Source organism: Pyxicephalus adspersus, chromosome 1 (genome assembly GCF_032062135.1).
Source record: "Pyxicephalus adspersus chromosome 1, UCB_Pads_2.0, whole genome shotgun sequence".
NCBI classification, from domain to species: Eukaryota; Metazoa; Chordata; class Amphibia; order Anura; family Pyxicephalidae; genus Pyxicephalus; species Pyxicephalus adspersus.
This window is the reverse complement of record NC_092858.1, coordinates 97,276,786-97,301,788: the sequence shown is the minus strand read 5'-3', so window position 1 is coordinate 97,301,788 and position 25,003 is coordinate 97,276,786. Positions and strand designations below refer to the sequence as shown.

General features: G+C 35.1%; 1 protein-coding gene across 1 annotated transcript; it reads left to right on the top strand.

Moving 5' to 3' along the window:
* The first annotated feature begins 928 nt into the window (after window positions 1–928).
* CSF3R (colony stimulating factor 3 receptor) lies at window positions 929–24,167 on the top strand. The gene is made up of 14 exons (XM_072408817.1): window positions 929–1,071; window positions 10,073–10,158; window positions 11,790–12,068; window positions 12,243–12,366; window positions 12,474–12,661; window positions 15,060–15,208; window positions 16,396–16,597; window positions 17,087–17,266; window positions 18,084–18,185; window positions 18,950–19,096; window positions 20,381–20,521; window positions 21,956–22,043; window positions 22,649–22,727; window positions 23,473–24,167. Exons 2-14 carry the CDS (start codon window positions 10,098–10,100, stop codon window positions 23,899–23,901), a joined length of 2,169 nt encoding a protein of 722 aa, XP_072264918.1. The 5' UTR covers window positions 929–1,071; window positions 10,073–10,097; the 3' UTR covers window positions 23,902–24,167.
* The last annotated feature ends 836 nt before the right edge of the window (window positions 24,168–25,003 follow it).

The following is a 25,003-nucleotide window of genomic DNA, read 5'->3' as shown; positions in this document are numbered from 1 at the left end:
AGAACGACCGTACACACGAACGATGTTCAACGATCGTCGTCCAATCCGATCCGTCGGTCCGGTCGTTCGTTTCCAGCGACTTTCCTCGTTCGTCGGCGTCGTTGGTTACTTTTTTACGAGCGATTTTTTGCCCAATCGATCGTTCGTCGTTCGATTGGAACGATAAAAATTGGAAGTGTGTACGCACCTTAAGTGCTTACATTTTTTGTTTTGTTTTTAGCATTGTTTCTTGGAAAATAGGAACAGATTTGAGATAACAGTTATCTGTGGTTAGCAGACATAAGATAAAGAGCAGTGATTTACTATATAGGCAGGAATCCTCTGACCACATTATTTTAAGATAGTGAAATGGTAAGCCTGGGCATGCTTTTGAGCAGCTTTATTTTAGCTTTTTGCACAGCTATTTTTTTCTGCGTTACTAAACCCATTTCTGCTTGCTAGCAAATTGCCATATTCTTTAATCTAAAATCAACAAATCAAGCGCTGAAAAGCCATAGTTGGCATGACTACAAACTGGCAAGAGCATAATGGTGCTTTTTTTAAATGCTTTATCTCAAATCTAGGAAGTTGTGAAGTTTTCTGTCAAAAGATGAAATGACTTCCCAGTAAACAGCTGTACTCTGTATGAAAAGACATGGAAGAGGATTAATAACTGCATGGTAAGGGCTACTGAACCTTGCTGTTCACCTAATCCTAAAGTTTATCCTACCTAAAGCTCATCTGGAACTGATTATTTCAGGTATTAATAAAATAATAGAACTGATGATATCATTATTGGTCTTTTTGTGTATATGTGGAAAGGATGGGGGGGGGGGTCTGAAATATTAGTGTGGTGTGGGTGTTTAATTTCCCCCTTCCTCCTGCTCTGTCATGTATGCTTGATGTTCACAGAAGTGTTTTGCAACTTCCAGTGGGCTGGAGAGACGGTAATGGCATCATAACGCTGGGAACTGTTACTGATACAAAAGCTTCCCCAGAGGTGCAGGAAAACCAAAGTGCTGCCTGATAAAGTCACATGTATGTAAAAGTACAGGGCTAAGTGCTTTCTATAGCAAGTGGAAAAGTATCACGGTAAGTAAAAGGACATTTTACTAAATTATGGTAACTTTTATATCATTGTATGAAACAATTTTAAAATAAACCATGCTATCATCTTTATTCAGCAATACAAAGAGCAATGTGCAAAAGTCCAAAGTGACCAATCAGCAGTTATCTTTTACCGATCCAGTTGCTCAAAACTGATAAATGGTAATTTTTTCTTGAGTAGTCATACATGTTACTGTCCAATCAGCAAATTTTTAAAAATCCTAATAAATAAACTGTTTGTATATTTACCACCGAAATGGTGTTTACTGGTTAAAAAGTATGATACAATCTCCATATAAGTAGCATGCCTTATATGTTTTCACGAGCACTGCAGGTACAATAATAGCCAGAAAAAAGAATTAAAGATAACCTTATAATACTACTATTAGGTTTATTAACACTATTATAATACTCTAATATTTATTAATGCATATTTTATTTTATCTTAGTTTGTTTCATAGAATATTCTGATATAAACATAAAAAAATATGTCTATAGGTAAGCTCTAAAGATCTGTACAAAACAAATTTGCTGCTTATACTGAAGATATTTTGTAGATATAGAATATATATATATATATATATATATATATGCATTTACACTGGCACAGTCACTAATTCAGTGTGTAACAGTTTTTTAAATAAATAACTATTAATAAGAATATTTTCCTGTTCCAATTTGTAAGGGAAGTGAATGATACATGATACGATGAAAGGGATATTTGATAACGATGTTGTCAAAAAGCCAATGCTTAGCCTTGTATGTACTAATTATGTTCAATATGAGTCTGTCTGTACATATAAGGCTGGTTACTAGCATTCATTTTTTAAAAATATTCAGAACTTTTATTGGTATTTTAAATGATTGCAAGAAAAGCTGAAACTGCTCCTAATATACTATGACCTCACTTATTGGTTTAATTGTTGTTTATGGTAGATTTATTTATTACATTTTGTCACATCCTTTTGTTTACAAGTGGAACTAATATATTAGGACCTACCTGTTAAAAGTGTTGGAAGCCTTATCCAATTTTACTACTCTCCAGGATAATGTTATAGTCGGTGTCAGCGGAACATTTAAGAGTAAACCTTCCACTAATTAAGCTAATTTTTAATGTGTCCCAAGACCCCATTACCAATCCTGACTGACCTATATTTAACCATATAATATGTGAGACACCTAAGAGAGTAGAGAAGTAACCTAGAGACCGAATCAACTTTCTTTTCCTGTCTGTGCCCAGGTTGGAGATTTTCCCTCACTTCCTGTCTGGTAATACCTTTGTCAGCAGAACAGGAAGTGAGAGGAATTCAATTTAACTAAAAAGTGAACTGTCACCAGAATAAAAGTAGAGGGGAAAGCTTTCAGTGTAGACACTTGCTCCAGTGACTTTTGGGTGAGCTTTTACCCAAGACGAAATTTTGATATTTTTTTAAACTTGGGGAACCCCTGATGATGTTAATTAATTGGACGTTAGTGGGAGAAATTCTCCCCTTACAGTAGTGGGCTGAATACCACCCTTACCGACTGATAAAAATATTATTGGTGTCATTTCACAGATGCTACCAAATGTCATTGGACCTATAACTACGCAGGCACCTTTAGATTACAGGTCAATCTGTTACAGCTAGGGATCCATGGTTGACAATGGCTTGTCTAAATGAGGAAATCTCCTCTCACTTCCTATTGTTTCCACAAAACAATGGGTAGGAATCAATAGGAAATAAACTGGAAAAACATACAGGAGTTTTACCCTTTTAATATGCTATTTAAAAATGAGTTTTGGACTTTTCGAATTCTATAGCTGATGCATTAAGAGGTAGAGAGGGTAAAGAAAAATAAAGTGAAGCAGTAGCATTAAGCTTACACAAATTCAGCCTGTTTTTTTAAACATGAAAAGAAACAAACGGTGATTGCAGAAAAAGACAGAAATACTGATAACTAACTCACTTTCTCTGTTGGAAGTCTGTTTCAAGCATCAACTCATTCAGTAAAATAATACTTTCTAAGATTAATGTCAAACTTTCCTTCTACTAAATATTATTATAAAGATTAAGATTTACTCAAAAACATACATTATCTACCAAGATCCAGCCCATGTCCAGTACTAGCTCAAGAATAAATTGAATCTATATGACACCAACTACTATGAGTAGCTCCTAATAAAAAAATGGTAGACCTATTTTGGCTAATTTGGTCAAGTGGATCTCTAATTAAATCTTTCCTTTTATATTATGAATGGTTAGAATGAATATAGTACCTGTCATTTGTTGTGCGTATGACCATGGAATATTTACCATTGTTTGTCATAAAGAAACAACAAGAACTGAACGAAAATCTCATCGAAGTGAGGAGAAATCCCCATTTAGACACTTGTTCCCAAAACAGATGTCTCCATTGGTAGATTTACGCTCACCTCCTGATCCAGTGACAACTGTATATTTTTGGATTTTCTCTTTATGTATGATGGTCACCAGGAAAATAGGTGAAAAATAAAAGGACAAATGTTGCCATCAAAGCACAAGCAGCCATGAAATAATTTAAGTGTTTATCATTCTTCCCCAAGAGTTTTGGATAGAGAGTTTTGGCTAGAGAAACACTTTAATACCAGCTGTTCACATTGCTAGCAGATACTCCACATCTTAACTCCTAGACGTTTGTATACTGGTTTTATAAAATCCCTATTTAATGTACAGAGCTGCGTAATATGTTGGTGTTGTATAAAACCAGGAGAAGTACCACTGAGCCAGGATCAGCAAATGGTATTTCTGCTAAGTATTTGTGATAGCAGACCATGTAGCCGAATCATTTATTCAAAGTGTCAGATTTAAAGGAAAATTTGAAATTTTTTTTGCAGAAAAGTTTAAACAATTTTCTGATAGTCATATTGTTTATTTCTCCTACAGTGTTCAAAGATAATTGCATTTTGCTGTTGGTGTAAAAAATGTAAAACACTGGTCTAATGAGAATAACAAAAATGTTGTTAGCCCATTAATGGCATCTTCCAGTTGGGTCCTAGAGAAACTTGTCCCAGTACCAAGTGGACTAAGTGAGTGATTGCTGATTAATTAAATGGTTGATATAATTTATGTATACTTTACATTATCAATTTCATAACCAAATAGGGTCAGATACACTTACCCTTTATTTTGAACACTTAGTTGAGAACAAAAGTAAAATTTAAATGTTTGGTGCAAAAGTGGTAACTAAGAAAGAGGCATTGGTACAGTCTGTAACTATTCACAAGCTTAAATAGGATGTAATATCAATTTATCCACAATATTTTTCTATAGCTGCATCAGAGTGCAAAGTAGTTAAATGCATAAAAATATAATCCTGCAGAGTAGAGCTACCACAGTTTAATCCACTATCCTAATTGGACATCACCGAGTCCTTTCAAATCCTGCCTATAGGATTACTGCATAATAAAATATAAAGGTTATGTTGTTCCACTAAATGGAAAGCAGATCTGCAGGTGTACAAAAGCCTGAATAGCTTGTGAATACAACACTTTGTTAGGGGAATTAACTTGAAAAGGTGCCTGAAGGGAAAATGATCACTGTGTATGAATATGCAAATAGTTGTGTGAACATTTTAGTGTTTAGCTCTTTAGGTCAAAGCCCAACTAAATCAAAACTGAACAAGGCAAAATCTAGCAGCAATTCAATTAATATGTGAATACAATGTTTGGATGCAGAAGGTAGGGCAAAATATTTGTTTCTTGGTGCTAATGTGTTTGTACACTGTACTAAAGCTCACTTTCTTCTCTAAATCAGCCAATGCTATCAATCAGATGTTGCCTTATGACACCTAAAGTAGGAAGAATAGTAAATGGAAGTTTATGTTTCCCAGCCAACTTGTTTTAAAGTGTAAACCATTTGTCTGACCTCAGTCTTTTACAGGAAACTAAAGGTGTTAGGTCTGTGTGGATAGATATAAAGCTACACGAATACAGAATAGGTTTTTGGTATTTTAATTTTTTTGAATTTTTTTTCTTTGAAAATTTGCCTTATTTTGTCTCAGTTATGGCTACTTTAAGGCCCTTACAAAAGACAAGGGGACCTTTTACTTTGAAGAAAACCCATAAAACTCCATCTATACCATAAAGGTTGCACATGGAACACAAAAAATGGTTGAACTAGATACAGAAGATAAATGGTAAAAATAAAATTTAAACAAGTTTCTGACAAAAATTCTATTTAGTTATCCATGATTTTAAAAATACCAAGAGAATGCCAAACCAGGCAGTTATCTGATGCCATGTTTGAGGCTAACTAGTACAAACTGACTTAGAAAGGGTTTTTGCCTAGCAACTACATGTAGATTCAAAGATAAAATAAAAAAGGTTATACTGAACACAGTGTGCTTGGGTGCATTCTCTGTGTTTATATTAACCCAGTTTGTCATTACCATAGCGACCTGGTCTGATACCTGATTCTGCCTAAACTCTGCCTGCCCTGACCTTGGATTGTTTGTGACCACTCTTGCCTGCTGCCTGCCCTGACCTCGGATTGTTCCTGACCTGCCTTTGCCTTACCCTCCTGTACCACGCTTATTGGACTTATCATCTGTGAAAAAGTCTTGTTTTATGACGACATAAAGCGTGATAAAAGGATTCTTGGAGTTGGCTGTGGTTTGTGTGCCCAGGCGCATTACAATAATTTTGTGGATTTCTCAGCATATTTTCTCAGCATATATTTCTCATGCTGTTGCCAAATTTGATAAGCAAACGTCTACTAGAGTACACCAAACTTTAGAGTTCTTTTGTCGATGATTGTCTATATCCGAACCTTTTGCTTGTTGTGGTACGACTACATGGTACAAATAACCTACCCATGATACAATTTTGGGAAGCAAAGTGCACCAACCATATGACAAAGTAGAATCCAGAAACGCTATAATGATGGCCAAACAGGAAGTGATGGGAATCTCCCCGATGAGGAAAACAGCCAACAAAAAGCCAGACACTACCCCCAGACTTCCTCCCTGGTCGCTTGGGCAACAAATAAACAGAATTTTTCGTTTGTGGTCAGTGGCAGCAACAAAGCGCTTTGTTTTTAACTGAGTGGGGAAGAATTACAAATGTTATCTGGTTTTATCATAGTCTGTTTTGCCCTTACTTTCTAATTAGTCATCAAGACAGGGACAGAGGGCAAATAATGAATACAATAAATGTTCTACAACTGTTGAAAAAATGGAATTATTATCCATTTTAATAAGCAGTGATGGTATATATAGTGGATAGGCTTGACAAGGGTAGTGCAGATGAAGCCTCCCCCTATTTAACCACCCCTTCACCAATGTCTTAAAAAAAACACTTGACAACATTTTCACAATAACATACATTACCAATAAACAATATCCTTTTAAAATATTTCACACCATAACAAACATTTAAACACCAGTGATACTTTTATTTAATTTTTTAAACAGTCCATGATTTTAACCCTTCAATGACCCCTTCCAAGATATTCCCGCTCACCTACCAGGCTCCCAGGCGCAACTACAGCGCCCTCCTTGCCCGCCACGACAACCCCGTGTCGTGTGTGGCTCCTTAAGTTTCAAAGCTTTATTGAAGAAAAGAGGACATAGCCTTAACATAGGTAAATACAAATTTAGAGTAACAGAAGTCAGAAAAAAAACCCAAAGACTAAATGGGTTTATTCGTTTGTGTATAGCCATTTGCCAATAAAACACTGATAAAAGAAGAATAGATACTGTAGGTGGTTTAAGCACAAGAAGCTATTTCCAGTTTTTGTCTTTCATATGTTAGATTTTTTACGTAACTATAAATTTAGTTTAGAAGTTTAAAAAATGAGTAAATGTTTAATGCATCTATATGTGTTTATATAACAAAATAAATGTTTGAGTAATTGGTCCAGTGATCTAGTAATGCTGTCCTATACATAAGTGAAGGGGCAAGTCATTTTGTACATGATTTACCCCTTGTGACTGCTTTTCTAAACAGTAAAAGAGAAATGTGATATCAGAAGCAAAATGCTGTCTACACTATATACTTCTAGTTAAAACCTCTTACTATAATAATAAGAAAGCTATGAAATAAAAATTATTATACCCAGATAATAAGAATTATTGAGGTAGTATACACAATTATGAGATCTGAGAAAACTACCTAAATGTTCAAAAGTTTCACTTTAATCACAAACAAACATTGTTTCAAGAAAATGGTACTAACAATAGTAGAATTCCAACAGTGCTACATAAATAATTATAAAGTAATGTAACCCGAACCAGTTTAGGAAAAATTGTAACAAATTTGGAGTGTTGCTTAAAGTAAAAAAAAAATATTCCTTACTACTGAAGGGACCATTTTTACCCTGACCAGTAGATTTTGACTCTGGACCTTGTGCACACCTGTCCTGGCAATCCACTTCCAATCCACTAATAAATATTTTATGTAAGCTATGGTTGTTTCCTTAGATTTTTTATTTGTAAATACAACCGCAGAAATATTTCTGCACTATATGCATAGCTACTAAAAACCACCAAGGGGTGGGGAAATGCTCCAGTTGGGTGCCCTTTATTGTACTTCAATCCATCAATTCTTTTGTTGTTAATATAGTATAATTACAATTCAGAAATAGCAAGAAAAATCCTGCTCGTTTATAAAAACAGCTTTTGGACAAACTCTGAATATTTTGCCATACAGTGGTTAATCAGAAGATAAAACATTAGGATCTAGGTTAGTTTTTCTTAACCAGGGTTCTTCTAGAGTTTGCTAGGGGTTCCTTGAGCCATGAGCATTTAGTGACTATCAAGTCAGTTACCATATGGGTGTCATTTTTTCTATTGACCAGCAATGTAAACGGCAAACAGTCATAATGCCATTAAATAAAAATGTAGTTATATAATTACATTTATTTTAGGATTTAGGCTAAAACTACCTATGTAAACAACAAATGTAGTTGAAGGCTACTTTTACTCTTGTTCAATTTTTTTTTGCTTTGGGCAGGTGCATTATCATGCATTCCCATTGCTCCTATAATGCACCCCAACAAATCAATGATTTACACAAATTTCCTTGCTAAAACCTGTAGCAATTTTCCTTAAGGTGGTATAACTGATTCTTTTAATTGCATTTCTATACTATTCCTAAATTCTTTCATAAGGTGAAAAAGAGACAAGCAATTTACTTACCAGTTGTTGTACATAGGTTCCAATTTCTCCTGAATCAGGAATAGTTATTCTATAATTAAGGTTATGACTTTCTGCATAAAGATAAAAATAGGGAAAAAGGTAACAAAAAACTCTATATCACATGACCAAACACTTGTTGACACCTGATTTCTGCCTTAATGACTTGGACATCCCATTCTTAAACCTTGTCCATTAAAATGAAGTTGCCCCCCCCCTCTGTCTTTTGGAGCTAGATCAGACAAGGCTGGTAATAATAATATTAACAAATAAAATATAAGAGTGATAACATAAATAAAAAAATAGATGGTTACATAAAACTATATAGTTATTTAACTTTATCACATCTATGTATCTAGAATAATCTGTCCATCTATCTATTGGCAATTCTTTTATGTAATCTTTTTTCTAAATAAAAATTATACACAAACTTGAACTAATAGATAATAAAGATATATCCAAACAAACAAATATATACAAACATTTATGTTGTATTACCTGTTCAGCAGCTAAATATTTGAATTTTATACATTTCTTCTCCACAACCTGTTCAATCAGACTAAAAGATGCTTAAAACCATTGGCTGTTACATGTCTATAGATTTACTGGACAGTAAGTCATCTGTGCATTGCACATTATCATACATCTGCTCTATACCACTTTATTTTTTTTTTTATTTGCTTTCTCAAAAGTTACTTAAAGTGTAAGTCCGGCCAAATACATTTTTTAAAAATGTTGCATAAAGTGTAAAAGTTAAAGAATTTCCAGCTTCTATTATCACAATGCAAATGTTTTTATCAGTGTGCCATAAAATGCTAACCGAGGTTTTAGTCACCATTTACTGTATTCTATCTGTCAGAACAGATTGCTTGAGACATGAAGTGGTTTTAAATTTGGATTGGGAAACGTAATAAAACATAACACTACAGTACACAAAAACTAAGACAACATTTGAAAATTTAGAATAGTACACCACAATATTTCTTAACACAAAAGAACCTATTTATCAATGTGTTCAGACAGAAGTTACAAAACACTGCACCAAGATACTTCAAAGCCTGTTATCTATGAGAAGCTTTCAGTCTCTATCACTTTGCCTGAGTTGCTAAAACTTAGTGCTCCCTTACTGCAATATGCTGTTTTTGTTTCATGAGCTATTACAGTCCAACAGGATTTGGGCAATGATGAAGCTACAACCACTAGTAATAATAGATTTTGATTTTAGGTGTTTTTAATAACCCCCCTTAACTTTTCAGCTGGTTTATCCAGTTTTCATATCCAAAGTGCCATAATAATGCAAAGGCATGGTAAGCATGTCATTCATATTACAACCCTGGTGTTTACCAAATGACCTCTTGGGCACCCCTTCTTTCTTAATGGGTGCTGTTTAAGCTCCAAGGTGTGAGCATACACAAAGCTGACTTTCTTTAGTCTCATCATGAGTAGTAGAGAAGAAAAAGGGTATATGCAGCTGCAAAGGAAAGCATTTTTATGCTCCATTGTCCTGTAAAGACATGTACAGTATATAACAAAGCGCATATACAGTATATAACTCAATGATCACCTGGAGGATGAATTATTACATTATAGCCAAATAGGTAAAAGTACCAGTACAACGTATCTAGAAATTTGTAAAAAAAACAAAACAATATTTTCAGATTGGGGTATATAAATTAGCTCAAGGTCCCTTTATATGTGTGGTAAGAACAATATAATGTGATATATGCCAATAGTTTATTTATTTAGCGTTGCCATTCATCTGTGATGTTTTTTCATTCTTTTTCATCACTGCTGGGTCAACAAATCTTCACCAAGGCTAACTTTTCTCTCACAGATTAAGGGGTACAGATATTGAAGAAATGCAGAAAGACTGGCGAATACTGCTGCTAGAAGAGATTTTATTTCTCTTTCTGGCTTCTGGTAAGTAAAATTATATTTTTATTAGATTTTCACCTCTTTGATCTAAAATGAAGGCTGCTTATGGTCTCTTAAATCAATACCAAGTGAAAACTTTTTTCCAAAGTTTAGACATGAATTCAGATGCCCATTGTATCAGTTTAGTATATCAAACCTATTTAGTGTTTTGATACTGCCGACATTCCCATTTTTTTTGCCCATCTTTTGACCCAAATCTGCTTTTTACATTTCCTCTATTTTCAAATGCTTTTTTTTCCTCAATTATTAGGTAACTTGGGCCAGAAAAATTCTCGCATGCAAACATTTTCATACATACAGAATTCACTTAACATTAAAAAATTCCAGGGAATATAGATTTGCTTGGCGATTCCCCCAGTGTTTACCCTTTAATTCTACGGTTTCAATTGGAGAATGTCAGACTCTGTTTTCTAAATAATGGAGAGCTTAATCTGAATTAAACATGTCCTGGCCCACAATACATGTGGGCTGCTACCCCTACAAGAAGGGCTGTGTGTGGCCTCCTTGCTTTATAAATACCAGGCCACATGCCTCTCAGCAATCAGTAAATCAAAGATAGTTCATAGTTGAAAAAATAATTTTAAAGTCGCCAGCCAAAAGTTCAAATATTGTCACAAAGTGTGCTGGGGCAAAATCTTAGAAAAAAACAATTAGCTTTTCCATCATTAAAAGTATGGTTAGGAAAACACATTTTAAAGCTTTCTGCCAACTTTTCATGGTAACTGCAACACCACTCAACAGGGTATTGCCACCAAAATTGCTGGGGGTTGGTAGGTTAAGGTTAGGGGGCTGAAGTGTGTTGAGATATGTCCCAAGTAAAAGCTTCTTTGCATGTGTTTTTTGACTATATTTCTTTCACATTTTAATCTTACATTGAAACTAGACCCTGCATCAAAAGTTCAGCTAAAGTTAAAAAAAATATTTAAAATGTCCTTTTAAATTCTAAAAGCATCCCCACAAACACTAAAATCAGTACTATCATTAAATGTACCAACTGTCCTTTCTTTTCTTCCTGGTTATAGATTTTAGTCACACATGTATGTTTCATGCAGATCCAGAGCTTGTACACAAAATAGAATCTCTGTTCACTTCCACATTCAGTTGCTCTGATTTTTCCAACAAAAATTAGGTACAGAGGGATTGCTATTTGAAGTTCCAGGATTTTATTATTGAGATTGATAGTCATATGTGATTGGCACTTGTAGCACATATATAACAGCACATGGAAAAGTTATATGGCGACTAAGATAGACAATGATAGTTTGAAACATGTAAGGGTGATCTACCATATAGGAGAAACATTCATTGGAGACCAAAATTACACTTTTAAGATTTTGTACTTAAAGACATTTTTGTGATCAGGTGTAAGTAAGTTAACCAGCTTCCAAAATACTTCTCTGACAGCCATTTGCTTGCATACTGTTTTGTTTTAGGCAGAAGATTGGATTTGATTACAATGGTTACTCTGCAATGAGAGCAGTGACCAAAAGTTGTGTAGAATTTTCCATCCTTCCATTAGTTTTATTTTAGCCAATCAGATAGATAGATAGATAGAATTTTTTTTCTTTGCAGTAACACAACAATAATTAATACATAAAACATCTTTCCTTTGACAGGAGAACAGGCTTGTCGCATTACTATAGATTCTCCTGTAATTCGTCTTGGTTCCCCTCTGTTGGCTTCTTGCTCCTCCAATTGTCCTCAGATTGGAAGAGGAACAGTGGTATGGAAGCTGGACAATAATTTTCTGGCTGAGGATCAATACAGGAATATTCAGGAGAACACTTCATCTGTGTACTTCAGCAGCTTCAACAAGACTTCAGGATTGCTTCAATGTTATGTGAACAGCAAAGAAGGATTTTATTTAATGGATCAAATTCACATTAGAGCTGGCTGTAAGTCTGTTTTATTTCTTTGATACTAAATAAATAAATATCACTTTTAGTGTTCTATTCAATCAGTACTATAATTTTTACAACTTATATATTGCCAATCCAATTTAGTATAGAATTGTTTTATTATGGCGTCTATCTTTGGTATTAAATGATCATCGCTAAACTTATTTTCAGATCCACCATCTCCTCCCTCCAACCTAAGTTGTTTGTTAAAGCCTTCCAATAATTTTGTGACTTGCACATGGCTGTCTGGAGAAGACTCCTCTTTAACAACCGATGTCACACTTTCAGGTTCCAGGTAAGTGATTAGTCAGTGCAATAAACCTTTAATGGACGTATACCTATTTTCACCTCCTTTATTTTAAACTCTCACCAGTGTTAATATTAATTTTGGTTTTTGCACAGGTCTGTGGAACAGTGTGTGATACCTGCAAAGACTGACTTTGACTACAATCCTATAAAGGGACAGAATTTCTTCAATATACCTCGTAGCAGCTACCATTTTAGCAAAAGACTTACAGTGTGGGTCACTGTAAAAAATGAGTTTGGCTCTGCTACCTCTGGCCCTGTTTGTTTCATTCCAAGAGAAGAAGGTATGTTTTTTTCATGATGCCAACTATATCAGGCATTAAAGTATAAAGAGTTAAGTTATTTTAGGGGTAAAATTGTGCTTTAATGATAATTTAATGCATGTGTTGTATTACTTAGAAATGCACTGCAGGCAAGAGACCACCAATTTTATTGGTGCCTTTGCCAAATTATAGTTTTTGGGCAGCAGACATCCCATACTGAGAAGTATTTATTAAATTCCTTTTGTAGTGTAGGATGATTTATAGCATGATACAGATTTATATCTGTGTCAGACAATGGTGTTTCCTTACATGACAATGGTAATCCAAAATGAAACCGGAAAAAACAGCTATACTTTCTGGGATTAAGCCGAAAAAATACTTTTAATACTAGTACCATTATAGGATTTCTAGGACAGGAAAAGTAGTAAGAAAACTACTAAGTCATAGAAAACATCAATTAATTATAAAAAGGTGAATAATCTTTTATTAAATTCTCAAGGTCCAGGGGGTTTCACCTATCGAAACAAAATGTATATAGTACTTAAAGAACTTTTTGCATGTAGAGGTTTTTTCAAATCTGTTAAATCTTTCAAACCTCTCTCCAGGTACCTTCCCAAAAAAAACACTCCAAAAAACTGACATTAATGGCTTTCTGTAAAAGTTTGTTACAACACTGGCAACATCTAAAAAATCAGCAGCCTTATTCTTCATACTTGTCAAAGGCTAAAATTATTTAAGCCAAAGAATAAAGCATTAAAGCTTTTCAACAAGCCTTCGAAGAATGAGAGGTCAGTCATGGTGGTCTCCAGTTTTGGCTGGGTCTACATGGACTGTTTTAAAACGTATGTAAACGTTCCTACCACGTTTATATGAGTTTTATGCACTTTTACAAGTTTTTTAAACGTTGTCTTTAAAACGGTTAAAAACTCTTTTAAACGCCTATGACGCATTTTACCGTGAATTTACATAGGCGTTTATAAAAGTTTTACTTTTAACCCTTTTGGTAAATGAGTACAGGGGTATATAAAAACCCCTTACTCATTCACTGAAAGGGGTAAAATTATGTTAAAAAAAGAAGACAGGATTTTATGTTTTTCATTGAATGTGTGTGCTTTGTGTAACTTAAACTTTGTTGTTACAGGTAATCCCACAATGACAGGATGATTCCCACGGGTGCATTCAGCACAGCCATGGGACTCCTGACAGTGTGAGATCCCTGGGCACTAGAGGGCAAATGAGGGCAAGTCTCCCTATTCACCTGTATAGCTTTGTGATTGGCTGAGAAAAGGGAAATCCAGATGACAGCTCAAGCATCATCAGGATTTCCCTTTCCTCAGCCATTCACCAAGAGGAGCTCTGCTATGTTGAATCTCCCCTCCCCTGATTGCTCCCCCAGCCCTAGAGGAGCTCTAACATGTGTTCTGTAATCAAGAACAAATACTAATATTCCGCTAGGGCTGCAATATATATATTGTGACACCAATGCAGGATTGGCAGTGAAAGGGAGATATATTTGCCCAGGATTCCTCTTTTATGTAAGATATATTTGCCCAAGATTCCTATGTGAAGTAGCAGGTGGAAGACTCTCACCTGGGAGATACTTAATGAAGAAGCACCGAGGGTGGGGATATAACATAGAGCCAGGAGCTCAGTCAGTAGCTTGGTTTGAAGAGACACACACAGGGGTCTGTGTTAGAGTTCAGCTCTGTTTGGAGACACAGACAGGGGTCTGTGTGGGAGTTCAGCTAGGTTTGGAGAGACAGACAGGTGGACTGTGTGAATGAGCTCTGCTTGGAGAGACACAGACAGGGGCGCTGTGTGAGGAGCTCTGCTGGAGACACAGACAGTCGGTCTGTGAGGGAGCTCGGCTGACTCAGGAAGTCAGTCTGTGTGAGTGAGCTCAAAAGTGAGTAGTAGGTTGCTGAAAGCTTGGTTTTGAGCTGACAGGGAAAAACCCTCCAGCTGATAGACAGAGCCGTCTGATGTGTAGTAAGTGCAGGCAAGGTTTTTTTGCTGTTTTGTTATTTTATCTGCAACCTTCAATAAACCTGGCTGCAAGCCAGCTTAAAGCTGATACCTCGGTGTGTGATCTGAGTTGGATGAACCAGACAAGTGTCCTTTGACCCAGCAAAGGCGATCCTGAGCGTAAGCCCTCACAATATATAAATATATTTATATATATATATATATATATATATAATAACCTAATTATATACCACATTCAATTGTAAAAAATGACAGGTGCTAGATATATGCAATACGTTTAGTTCTCTTTTAGTTTATTACCATACAAAATACCTGAAAAGATTTTTAATGGGCTCTGTGAAGAACGGAGATGCTTAGATGTACATAGTGCTTCCTTTGTGTCATATGAATGTCATTTAATGACTTTACCTGAAGATATGCATTTCTGTTTTAGTGAAGCTTGATCCGATTGTCATTAGTGAAACAAAAGCAACTACTACAGGTTGTATTAAATTGCAATGGACATATGGTAAAGCCAGCTTTGTAAAGGACCTGAAATGTCAACTGCGCTACAGAAATGAATTCCAAACAGAATGGGCCAAGGTAGGTCAAAAAAAGCTATGGGGTATTCACATTTAACTATTACTACCATGTGCTCAGTTTATTGGGTCTAAATCATACCACTACATATTCATATCTACTAGCACTGATACCACAAGAATATATATAGAAATAGGCTGAGATTGAGATATACTGTTTATACTCAAGCAGGCTTTTTTATTTGAAAATGCTATTAGAAAGATTTTTTGGTTTATACTCAAATGACACCTAGTGGTATCTACTGTATCGATAACACAGTGCTATCTACTAGTGGCCAACAATAATGCACAAAAGATCATTTAAGTGCACACTTGACACATTGACATACTTGACACACTATGACACACGAATCCATGCAAATCATTCCATCTGAGTCTGAAGAAAACTTTGCTTATCATATGTATAACTCAGGGGTGTCCAAACTTTTTTCAAAGAGGGCCAGATTGGATGAAGTGAACATGCCGGAGGGCCGAACATTTTTCCGAACATTCTTTGAACAATTACAATTAAATGCAAATGAATTATTTTATGCCAAGTTAATTGCAAATGGCATGTTTTACCTGCAATATTGATTTGGAATATGCGTGAGATTTAGTTCAGGAGTGGTATCCTGAAAATGATATTGGCTCAAATATGTCAAGATTCTATACGTAATACCTACAAATCTGTTTGGCTAGCTTGACAGAGGTACTAAAAAATAATAATGCCTCTTACATAAAAATAAGCCTAGTCTACTTACCGTATATTTTTGCCCGTGTTCCACCCCACTCCCCCAACCACTAATCAACATTATAATAAAGGATATTGAATACCACCTTTTATTCACTACATACCTTAAAAGCAGGGACTTGATCACAAAGAACAGAATTCTAACCAATAAAAAGGGGTGTGCTAGGCACAGTAAAAAAATGCTAGATTATGTTGTATTTCCTTAGTTAAGTGAAATATCCCATCCCAAGTGATAATCCACTTTGCTAAGGGAAAAAGACTATATTAATTTAAACACAAAATTGTTTTGGTCTTCAATTCCTCTCTAAATCCTTATATTCAATTATCCTCATCTTTTTTTTTATTACTAATATCACAAATAAAATTTGTTTATGCAGCAGATGTGTCCTACTTGACACACATTGTAAGTTTTAGTAAAATAGAAACTGACGTAACCTTTTGTTTTTTGTTATTTCCCATAGCCAATGAAAAGAGAGAATGCCAATGCCAAACATCTCTGGTATATTGTGAACCATCTGCTTCAGAAAGACATTTCATTGTGCCATACAACAGATCTCAACTGTACATTCCTTCTCCCTCATGGAATAAATAGAGCATTTATCTGGGCTCAGAATACAGCTGGAGCTTCTCCAGTCAAAGAGATCAATTTCTTTGCAACCAAAGGTAACAAAACATTATGCTGACCCTATAATACCAGTTTCATAGCTTCCATTTCCACCCCTCGGATTCCATTCTTTAGTGTCGGTACAAAAAAAGCAATTAAAATGCCTTTCTGTTCTTTGACTCATCTTGTCTACAGTGCATCCATTCCATTCGTATTAAAAGGGGGCAGCCCATATACTTTCTTTAGGAAAAATGACCTATTGGGTAAGCCACGATTTTTGGTACAGAACATACAAATCAATGTCAAAGACGTGTATATGAAAAAATAAATACTGCAGACCAACATTTACCACCACTTAACTTACATGTTGTCATCATTATCAGCACCTTTATTGGCTTAATTTCCCCCATTTTATATTCTGACATCTAAATTGGATAGATCAGATGGCCGTTACATTGCTGCGTGAGCTTGGGAAAGTTGGGAAGGTAAATTAGTATGTTGGAAGGCAGGCAGTTTTGCCCAATTACATTTTCCTTTTTTTACTACAGGAAATCCAGTGTCTAGAATGTATGCATCACCTAATAATGATTACAGCATTCGAGTTGAGTGGGAACCACAAGTTCATGCTACAGCCTATGTGTTGGAGTGGTGTAAAAGTGCTCAGTTGCCCAAGTGTGAATTTAACTGGAAAACTGAGTTTTCAGGAAGCAACACTTCAATTCTACAGGGTAAGAACACTGAGCATTAACTTAAAATACATTGTCGGAATATAGGTTGCCTGCACTTGGCCACATAACAGAAACAATCACTGTATTACATTTTATTGATAACTATATATTAAAAGTGTGCCAACCTCTCAGTTATTTGTTAATTAACTGTATTTTCTATATAAAAAAACTTAGAAGAGTTAGGGGGACAAAACTGGGATGAAACTGTACACCGGTAACATGTTTGGCTAGTTATGCAATTTTAAAATACTCATTTATCGTTCATCTGTTATTATCTCCCATTTTCAATGTGGTGTTCAAATTGGCAAGTTAAATGCCCTATTTTCAAAATTGCTATATCTGCCATTATCTTCATCATCTGAATGATCCTGAAACATAGCTGGTGGAAGTGCAGTTCCGAAGCATAATGCAGCCTTTCTCATATACACTGGAGCTTTGATGAAAATGTCACACAATGTTATCCAGTTGTGAGAAGTCCGGTATACCTTACTGATTTTTCTTTATATAGTCCAGATTAAGGTGTATCTTTAACATGTTGGGCTTTGTTTATAAAACAGGGAATCTGACATTCTCAAACATTCCCCGGTGGAAATCAATTACAGCCAATAAAACACATGGACCTAGAAGATTTCCACAAGGGAATGTATAAGGGAATGTCTGATTCTCTGTTTTATAATTAGACCCTATAGTTTTAAATAGGATAGACAGATTTTTAATGCAAAAGGGACATCTGAATAATTCAGGAAGTTTCCTATACCTTGGTTGTACTAACTAAATGTGTCATGTTCTATCAAGGTAATTGTATTCTATATTGCAGAAAATATTGAGCCTTACCAGATGTACACTGTGACACTATATCCTGTGTACATGGAAAATATTGGAACACCAGTTCAAACAAATGTCTATTCCAAGGAAGCAGGTAGGATATTTTTTTTTGTTTTACTTCAAATGTATTTTTATGTGTTTATCTGCTAGCTGCTTTGTTAATTAAAATAACCTTTTCTTTGGTATGGTATGTTCATTCCCTGCTGGGTAGTTTCAGCATCTTCAAATACCAGTCCTAATTAAAAATCTGTTTTTGACAAGCGTGAACAGAAAATCCTGCCCTTTTTCTCTCAGTGTGTGGATCAGTTTTAAATTATCCATAATAAAAACATTACTTAAAGAACTGAACTTTAAAAGCTGTGCCCAAAAAATTACACAGGGAGAACAAGAATAGTCATTAGCATTTCCTTTGGTATCCCTGCAGCTGATGTGTTTAACTGTATGACTTTCCTGTCCTTGGTCTGCACCGTGTCTTTACATGGAGGGAGCCATCTTGGTAAAGGTAGACCTTTCCTTCCACATGTCAGAGCAACCAGCAAGGAGAACACTGGGCAACACAGTGATATCAGGCCGCAGTACTTTAGATCTCAGACTGCAGATATACAGCCACAAGGTTGTAGACACTGGAGTAACACAATCACATACAAGGAAGTGTACTACTATTTTTCTAGAGAAATTTCAGACAAACGTATATTTTTCAGGGCACTTTATACACACAATTCTCATCTCTAAATGTTCTTTTTAACTCTTTATAATATTGAGTTTTTGAGTTCAGATACAGTTTAAATCCTGATAGAACACAGACTATTTATTTGTACTATTGTATAAAAAATGATTGTGTAAATGTTGCCTTCATAGCTCCAGCTTTTTCACCTGAACTTAAACTGGACAGCGTTAATAAGTCACAAGCAGAAGTGCATTGGGAACCAATTCCTCTGGAAAAGCGCAATGGATTTATTACCAACTATACTATTTTCTGGATAGACACACATGGCAAAGAAGAGTGTAAGCATTTCTCCTGTTTCCGTTATGTAATGTAAAATTTATTTAAATGGTTTTAAGTATATTACACTAAGGGTCTGTGTCATAGGTTGTAGGCATATGTCCATGGTATCAGAATAATTTCAGTTTGAGATACTTTGAGACTTCTAAGAATGTTTTGCCAGAGTGCCCTATTACTACATTCATAATAAATAAATACAACCTCACTTTAAATTAGTCCCCTTAAATGCAACCCACAACCTACATATAATACATTTTAAAAACCTAAAACCATCTAAAAGCATGGAGGTTTGGGGCAAACATATATGGCTATCACTTTGGATTTTTCTGAATTAGGTTGTACAAGTTGCAGCATTGTGCAAAACTTTTATTTAGCACACAATATAACTGGGGCTATAGTATATAAGTCTAGAAATTGTGAACTTGAAAATCTAAAGGTCCAAAGACTTCTCAGAGGCCAGCTGCTTTTAGTCATTGTTGAGTTTTTCTCTACTCCCCTTCTCTTTCCCACCCCTTTTCATCTCCCTCTTCTCTCTCTTTTCCCCCTCCTCTCCACTCTCCTTGGCTTTCCCTTCTTTTATTCTCTACTTATGGTAGGGACATTCGATTGTGAGCTCCTTTGAGGGACAGTTAGTGACATGACTATGGACTTTGTAAAGTGCTGCGTAATATGATGGCGCTATATAAATACTGTGTAATAATAAATACTGTGCAAATACTCTCTGTCTCTCTTCTTCTCTCTCCCTTGCTTCTTCTCTTTCTCCTCTCCCTCGCTTCTTCTCTTTCTCCTCTCCCTCTCTCTTCTCTCCCTCTCTCTCACCCCTCTCTTTATCTCCCCCATTCTCCTTTTCTTCTCCTTCGCCCCTTTCTCTTCACTATCTGTTTATCTCTTTTCCCCAGTTTTTTCCCTCTTCTCTTTCCTTCCCTCTCTCTCCCTCCACTCCTTCCCTTACCTCTCCCCCTCTCCCTCAGTTCTACCTCTGTCACTCCATTTATCTCCCCCTACCTCTATCTTCCCTCTCCCTCTTTCTCTCCTTTCACTCTTTTTTTGTTCAAAGAAACCAATTGATTTTGTCAGTCCTACTTCTGACTCAAAGGATACATCTGATTCATTTTTAAGGAAAACATTTCTTCTTACAAAGCTGAGACCTAATTTGAAGTACTTTGGATTGTGAGACTCTCTAAGGGACAGTTAGTGACTGTAGACTGTAGAGTACTGAATAATATGTCACTATATAATTGCAGAAAATATTAGTTGTTATAAATGTCTACATTTGTTGATTTTAGTCTCAACAGTAAATGGCTCAGTTACAAGATTCAAGATAAAAAATATTGTCCCTTTTACAACATATCAAGTGTTTCTAAGAAGTTCTACAGCTGGAGGCAGTGTGAATGGCACCATACTAACAGTTTATACCACTTTTCCAGGTAAGCAACATGTCTTAAAATGATGAAGAGTGTTGGCCAGGAAATTTAATAAAGGAAAAATATTGTATGATTCTGTATATAAAGCCCTAAATAATGTTTACATGTTATATAAATATTAGACATGAAGTGAAAAAGGTAAAACAGATTAAGCTACCAATTACTGACTGCACTTAACGTACTTTTGAACTGTAGATGACAAAAATGGGCAGCTTGAATGTAATAAATCAGGGTCTCTTGTGGCTTTTTGGACTGATCTTTCATTCACCACCTGTGGATATTGATGGAACCTTTGCAGACCTATTTTTCTACTAATGCAATGTCATTACATTCCCTATTTACTAAGCAGATTATTTTATTACAGACTTAATCTTATCATAATAAGTCCATATATGGGGCAGGTATGAATAAGTATTCATAGTTGATAAAAAGGGGTTTCCTAAAGCATCTTGCGTTTATTAGGCTTCTTCAGGGGTACATACGACATACTCTGTGAGAAGTATTTGGTTGTTAGAACCAGGTATATTAATAATACTTCTGGAACTCCTTTTTGATTAAAGGATCCCACAGCTAATGCCGAATATGGAGTTGTAAGCATAAAGTTCACCTGCATAACGCCATCTAAAAATATGCAGAGTTGTGGCAAGTAGCAGCTCCTCTCCTCAAAAAGAAGCCTATTAAAGACGAATTGCATTGGAAAAACCCATTTTAATCCAATACGATTACTTTTTCATACCTTGGAACCTTTCTGCTATACTCTGGAACTAGTTTTCTGTGAATGAGATTTCATTATATCATTTGCAGCTTACCCTTCATATAGCGGTATTTGTATATTACCTATATTCAGGCTGGAATCCTGCTTTATATGTAATAGTTTTATTACAGTTGTAAAAGTGTGTATTGATTACTCTTATAGTTGTTGAAATAGAAATCTTTTATATGCCACAAAGCCCTCTTTCTGTTCTTTGTTTATGATATGTTTTCATAGGGCTGGCAGTTTATTTTCATACAAGTACACTTAGTTGATATCTAAGTAGGATTGAACTTAATTTTTTTAGGCTTCCAATAATATCAAGAAACATTTTTAGAAAAAGAGATATTGTCAGCAAAATTTTAAAAACATATGAAAAAAGGCTTATCGATATTCGGGGGGATCCCTAATAGTGTGTACCGTTGTAAATGAGTTCCTTTAATTGAATGAATGTGAGCGCTAAAAGCACTTCATAAATGCAATCAACATCTTTACAGTAAAAAAAAAAGCTAATGAACAGTAAATCTAAAGGAAATCTTAAGCTCAATACCTACAAACTGATATTTGACAGATGTTGCTGCTGCATTACGTCACTATAATTTATTAATAACATTTGTACCACGCTATTAATTAAAATTATTCATATATAATCCCTTAACTGATCTGAATCTCTCATTATCCTCCAGATAACACTTTTTTGCTCCTGGTTTTATCTCTGTTTTTATTCCTGGTGATCATTCTTGTGTTTATCATCTGCATAATGAAACATAAAAGGTAAGTCCTTTTATCAGCTGCTCTGACTAAATCATTTTAATTATCTTTTCCTTGTAAGGAATTATGATATCTCCAGCTGGTTATGTAATAATTGTTTATGTAATAATTTCTTTCTTTTTAAATGACTGTCTTCTTTCTATCTGTGGACCAATGCTGAGAGGAGTTAGAAGATTCACTATTGTTTAAAAAATAATAAACCATGCCTCCTTTCTTTTGTTAGTTGTATTATCAAAGAACACCTGTGAATTTAAAGCTTTAAAAGCAGTGCTGTCTTGCATAAAGAAAATGCAAGAGGATATGCAAAGAAGGCAGAACCCCCAGGTCATGATATTCATAATGTAACATTTCTTATAATTACCAAGCTCCAAAAAGATATCTTATGTTTCACCATAACTATGCAGCGTAATTCAGTAATGTAATTCAGTTTGCAGTAGAATTATTCCAACTGCCCCATTTGAAGCTATGACTAGGTTCATCATATGACATTAAAGAATAGCTTTTTTGCCTTTTAAAAACTGTCTTTATAGTTTTACTTTTCCTGTAGCCTAGTATTTTATATAAAAAAAGGCTGTGCCTCACCCTGTACAATTTTGTTGCTTTGACAGAATGAAGAATCACCTCTGGCCAACAGTTCCAGATCCAGCTAAAAGCCAAATGGGAAAATGGACCTCTTTCATGGAAGAGGTAATGTAATATTTACATTAAGGCTGTGGAGTACTAGAGCTTTAGCACCCTCCTACACACATACACACTGCTGAAAGGGATTGTCTGCTCTCAAATTGTAAGTCCTCATTTATGGTGCCTTGTGGTACCATTAACCACACAACATTTTTGCACACCATCAGAAAGCAGTTTTTCTAACAGCTTGTTGTTCTTTCCAGTTTTTAATGCCAGGGAGTGGGTGAAAACAAGGTAAAAAAATGGTAAATAAAACTTTTTCATGCTACGTGTCTATTTATTGCACAGTGCTGTGTAATATGTTGGTGTCAGCTCCAACATATAAAAAAAGCCTTGGTAAAAAGTAAAGCTAAGGGATTTAAACTTATTCAGGTACTTATTTTTTTTAAAGAATAATGTTTCTAGAAATTATGTACCAAATGTACAGGAACAGAGGGGTAATTGTGACTTAAGTTTCGCTTTAAGGAACCAATAGTAGCCAACCATGCTTCACTTTGTAAGAGAACTACAAGCTTTGAATCCAAAAAGACAGGTGCAATATGCCAACAACTATGTTAAATTATTGTGAATTTTCGCATTCTTATGTCTACATCATCACCTAATACAGGTCAAATAAAAGATGTTCTCCTGAATACATGTGAATTATGCATCGAATTACAATTCTTACCATATGCTAATCATGATACAATTATGAATAATAAGAATAATAACATTTTTTTAATTACTTGATTGTTTTTTGTCTTTTTTCTAGATGCCCAGGGTAATGGATAACCCCCCTGATGTTTCTCAGTTCTTAACAAGTGACATATGCATTGTGGAGGGATGGCAAGGAAAGAAGCCACTTACTCAATGCCAAGAGACACCTCTCAAGGATACTGATGAAAGAAATAATTGGAGGTCTTATGTCAATACAGATACTGTACAGTATGCTCAGGTGATCACTGGAGGCTACCGTGAACAAAGCCCCCCAACCTCTGTCTATGGCAGGTCTGATTCCACACAACCACTTTTGTGTGATATGTCTCCCAGTCCCCAAAACTATGAGAACATGTGGTTTCACAGCCACCACCAAGAGGATAATGTGTTTTTGGTGGAAGAAGAAAAAAATGTGATGGATTACCCTCTTCTCCATGCTTTGCAGATCCATGAAAAAGGAGAAAGTGTTAATTTGTTTAACTGAGTTTTGAATGTGTTTTTATAACGATAATGCATTATGTAGGATGCAAATGTAGTCTCATCACATAATCATGCATCACAAAATACACCACATATAATAATCATGGTACATCTAAGTATATCTGCTACAGATTATACTGTGAATCATGCAACTCACAGACATGGGTTGTGGGGAAAAACAGTAAACTACTCCTTCCTTAGCTCTGAAAATCAAGCAGTGATTAGACCACCCCATATACCCATATACATGTATGGGGTGGTCTATATATATATATAATATTAATGGTTGTATTCTTAACAATGACAAAGCTCCAATAATCTTAACAGTAAAACTAGTTTAAGATATAAAAATAGTATCTTTAGATTTTTCATTTTGGCTTGGGTGGAAGCATAGGTTGTGTCAGTATGATGCCTGCTCTATGACTGTGTTATTATATAAATTATAGTGGCACTTATAAATATGCACAAAACAGCATGGCCATACTATACATCATATGTATAGTAATGTATAGTCATTATGATAAGAATAAGAAGTAAATAAAAAAAGAAAACAAATTGTAATACATTCAACAATTTTATTGTATAATGAATATTTCTTGAATAAAGATATACCTCACATTTACATAGGGCTAAATAAAAAACATTAGAAGAAAAAGATGATAAAAATGCTCATCAAAAACAACTTTTACTAGTAATACAACAGTTTACCTCTTTTATCCTGTTTTTAAGACTAGATGTGAGCAATTGCCAAAAGTTTGAGATTATTCTTTCTTTTTAACTTTTTATTTTATGACCTGCCCAATCCTCAATCCTTCACTGTACTGGAATCAGGCTCTTTTTTTTCTTTTTTATCAGCTAAGTGCTTCAGCAAGGGTTAGCACTAGGACTGTAGCACCCACACAAAAGCTCTCTTTGGGTTCAACATGGCTCACTGAACAGAGTATTTAGAAAAGCATGGGCTCTAGAATTCAGTTGTCCTAGGGATGCCATAACACAACTATTATTACCCTTCCTATATAGAATAACCACTACAAACTTTTCCCATTAGGTACAGTAGTCCTGTGATTGCAGGTAGCAATGGCTTTAAGTGCTTTCTGCAGTTATCA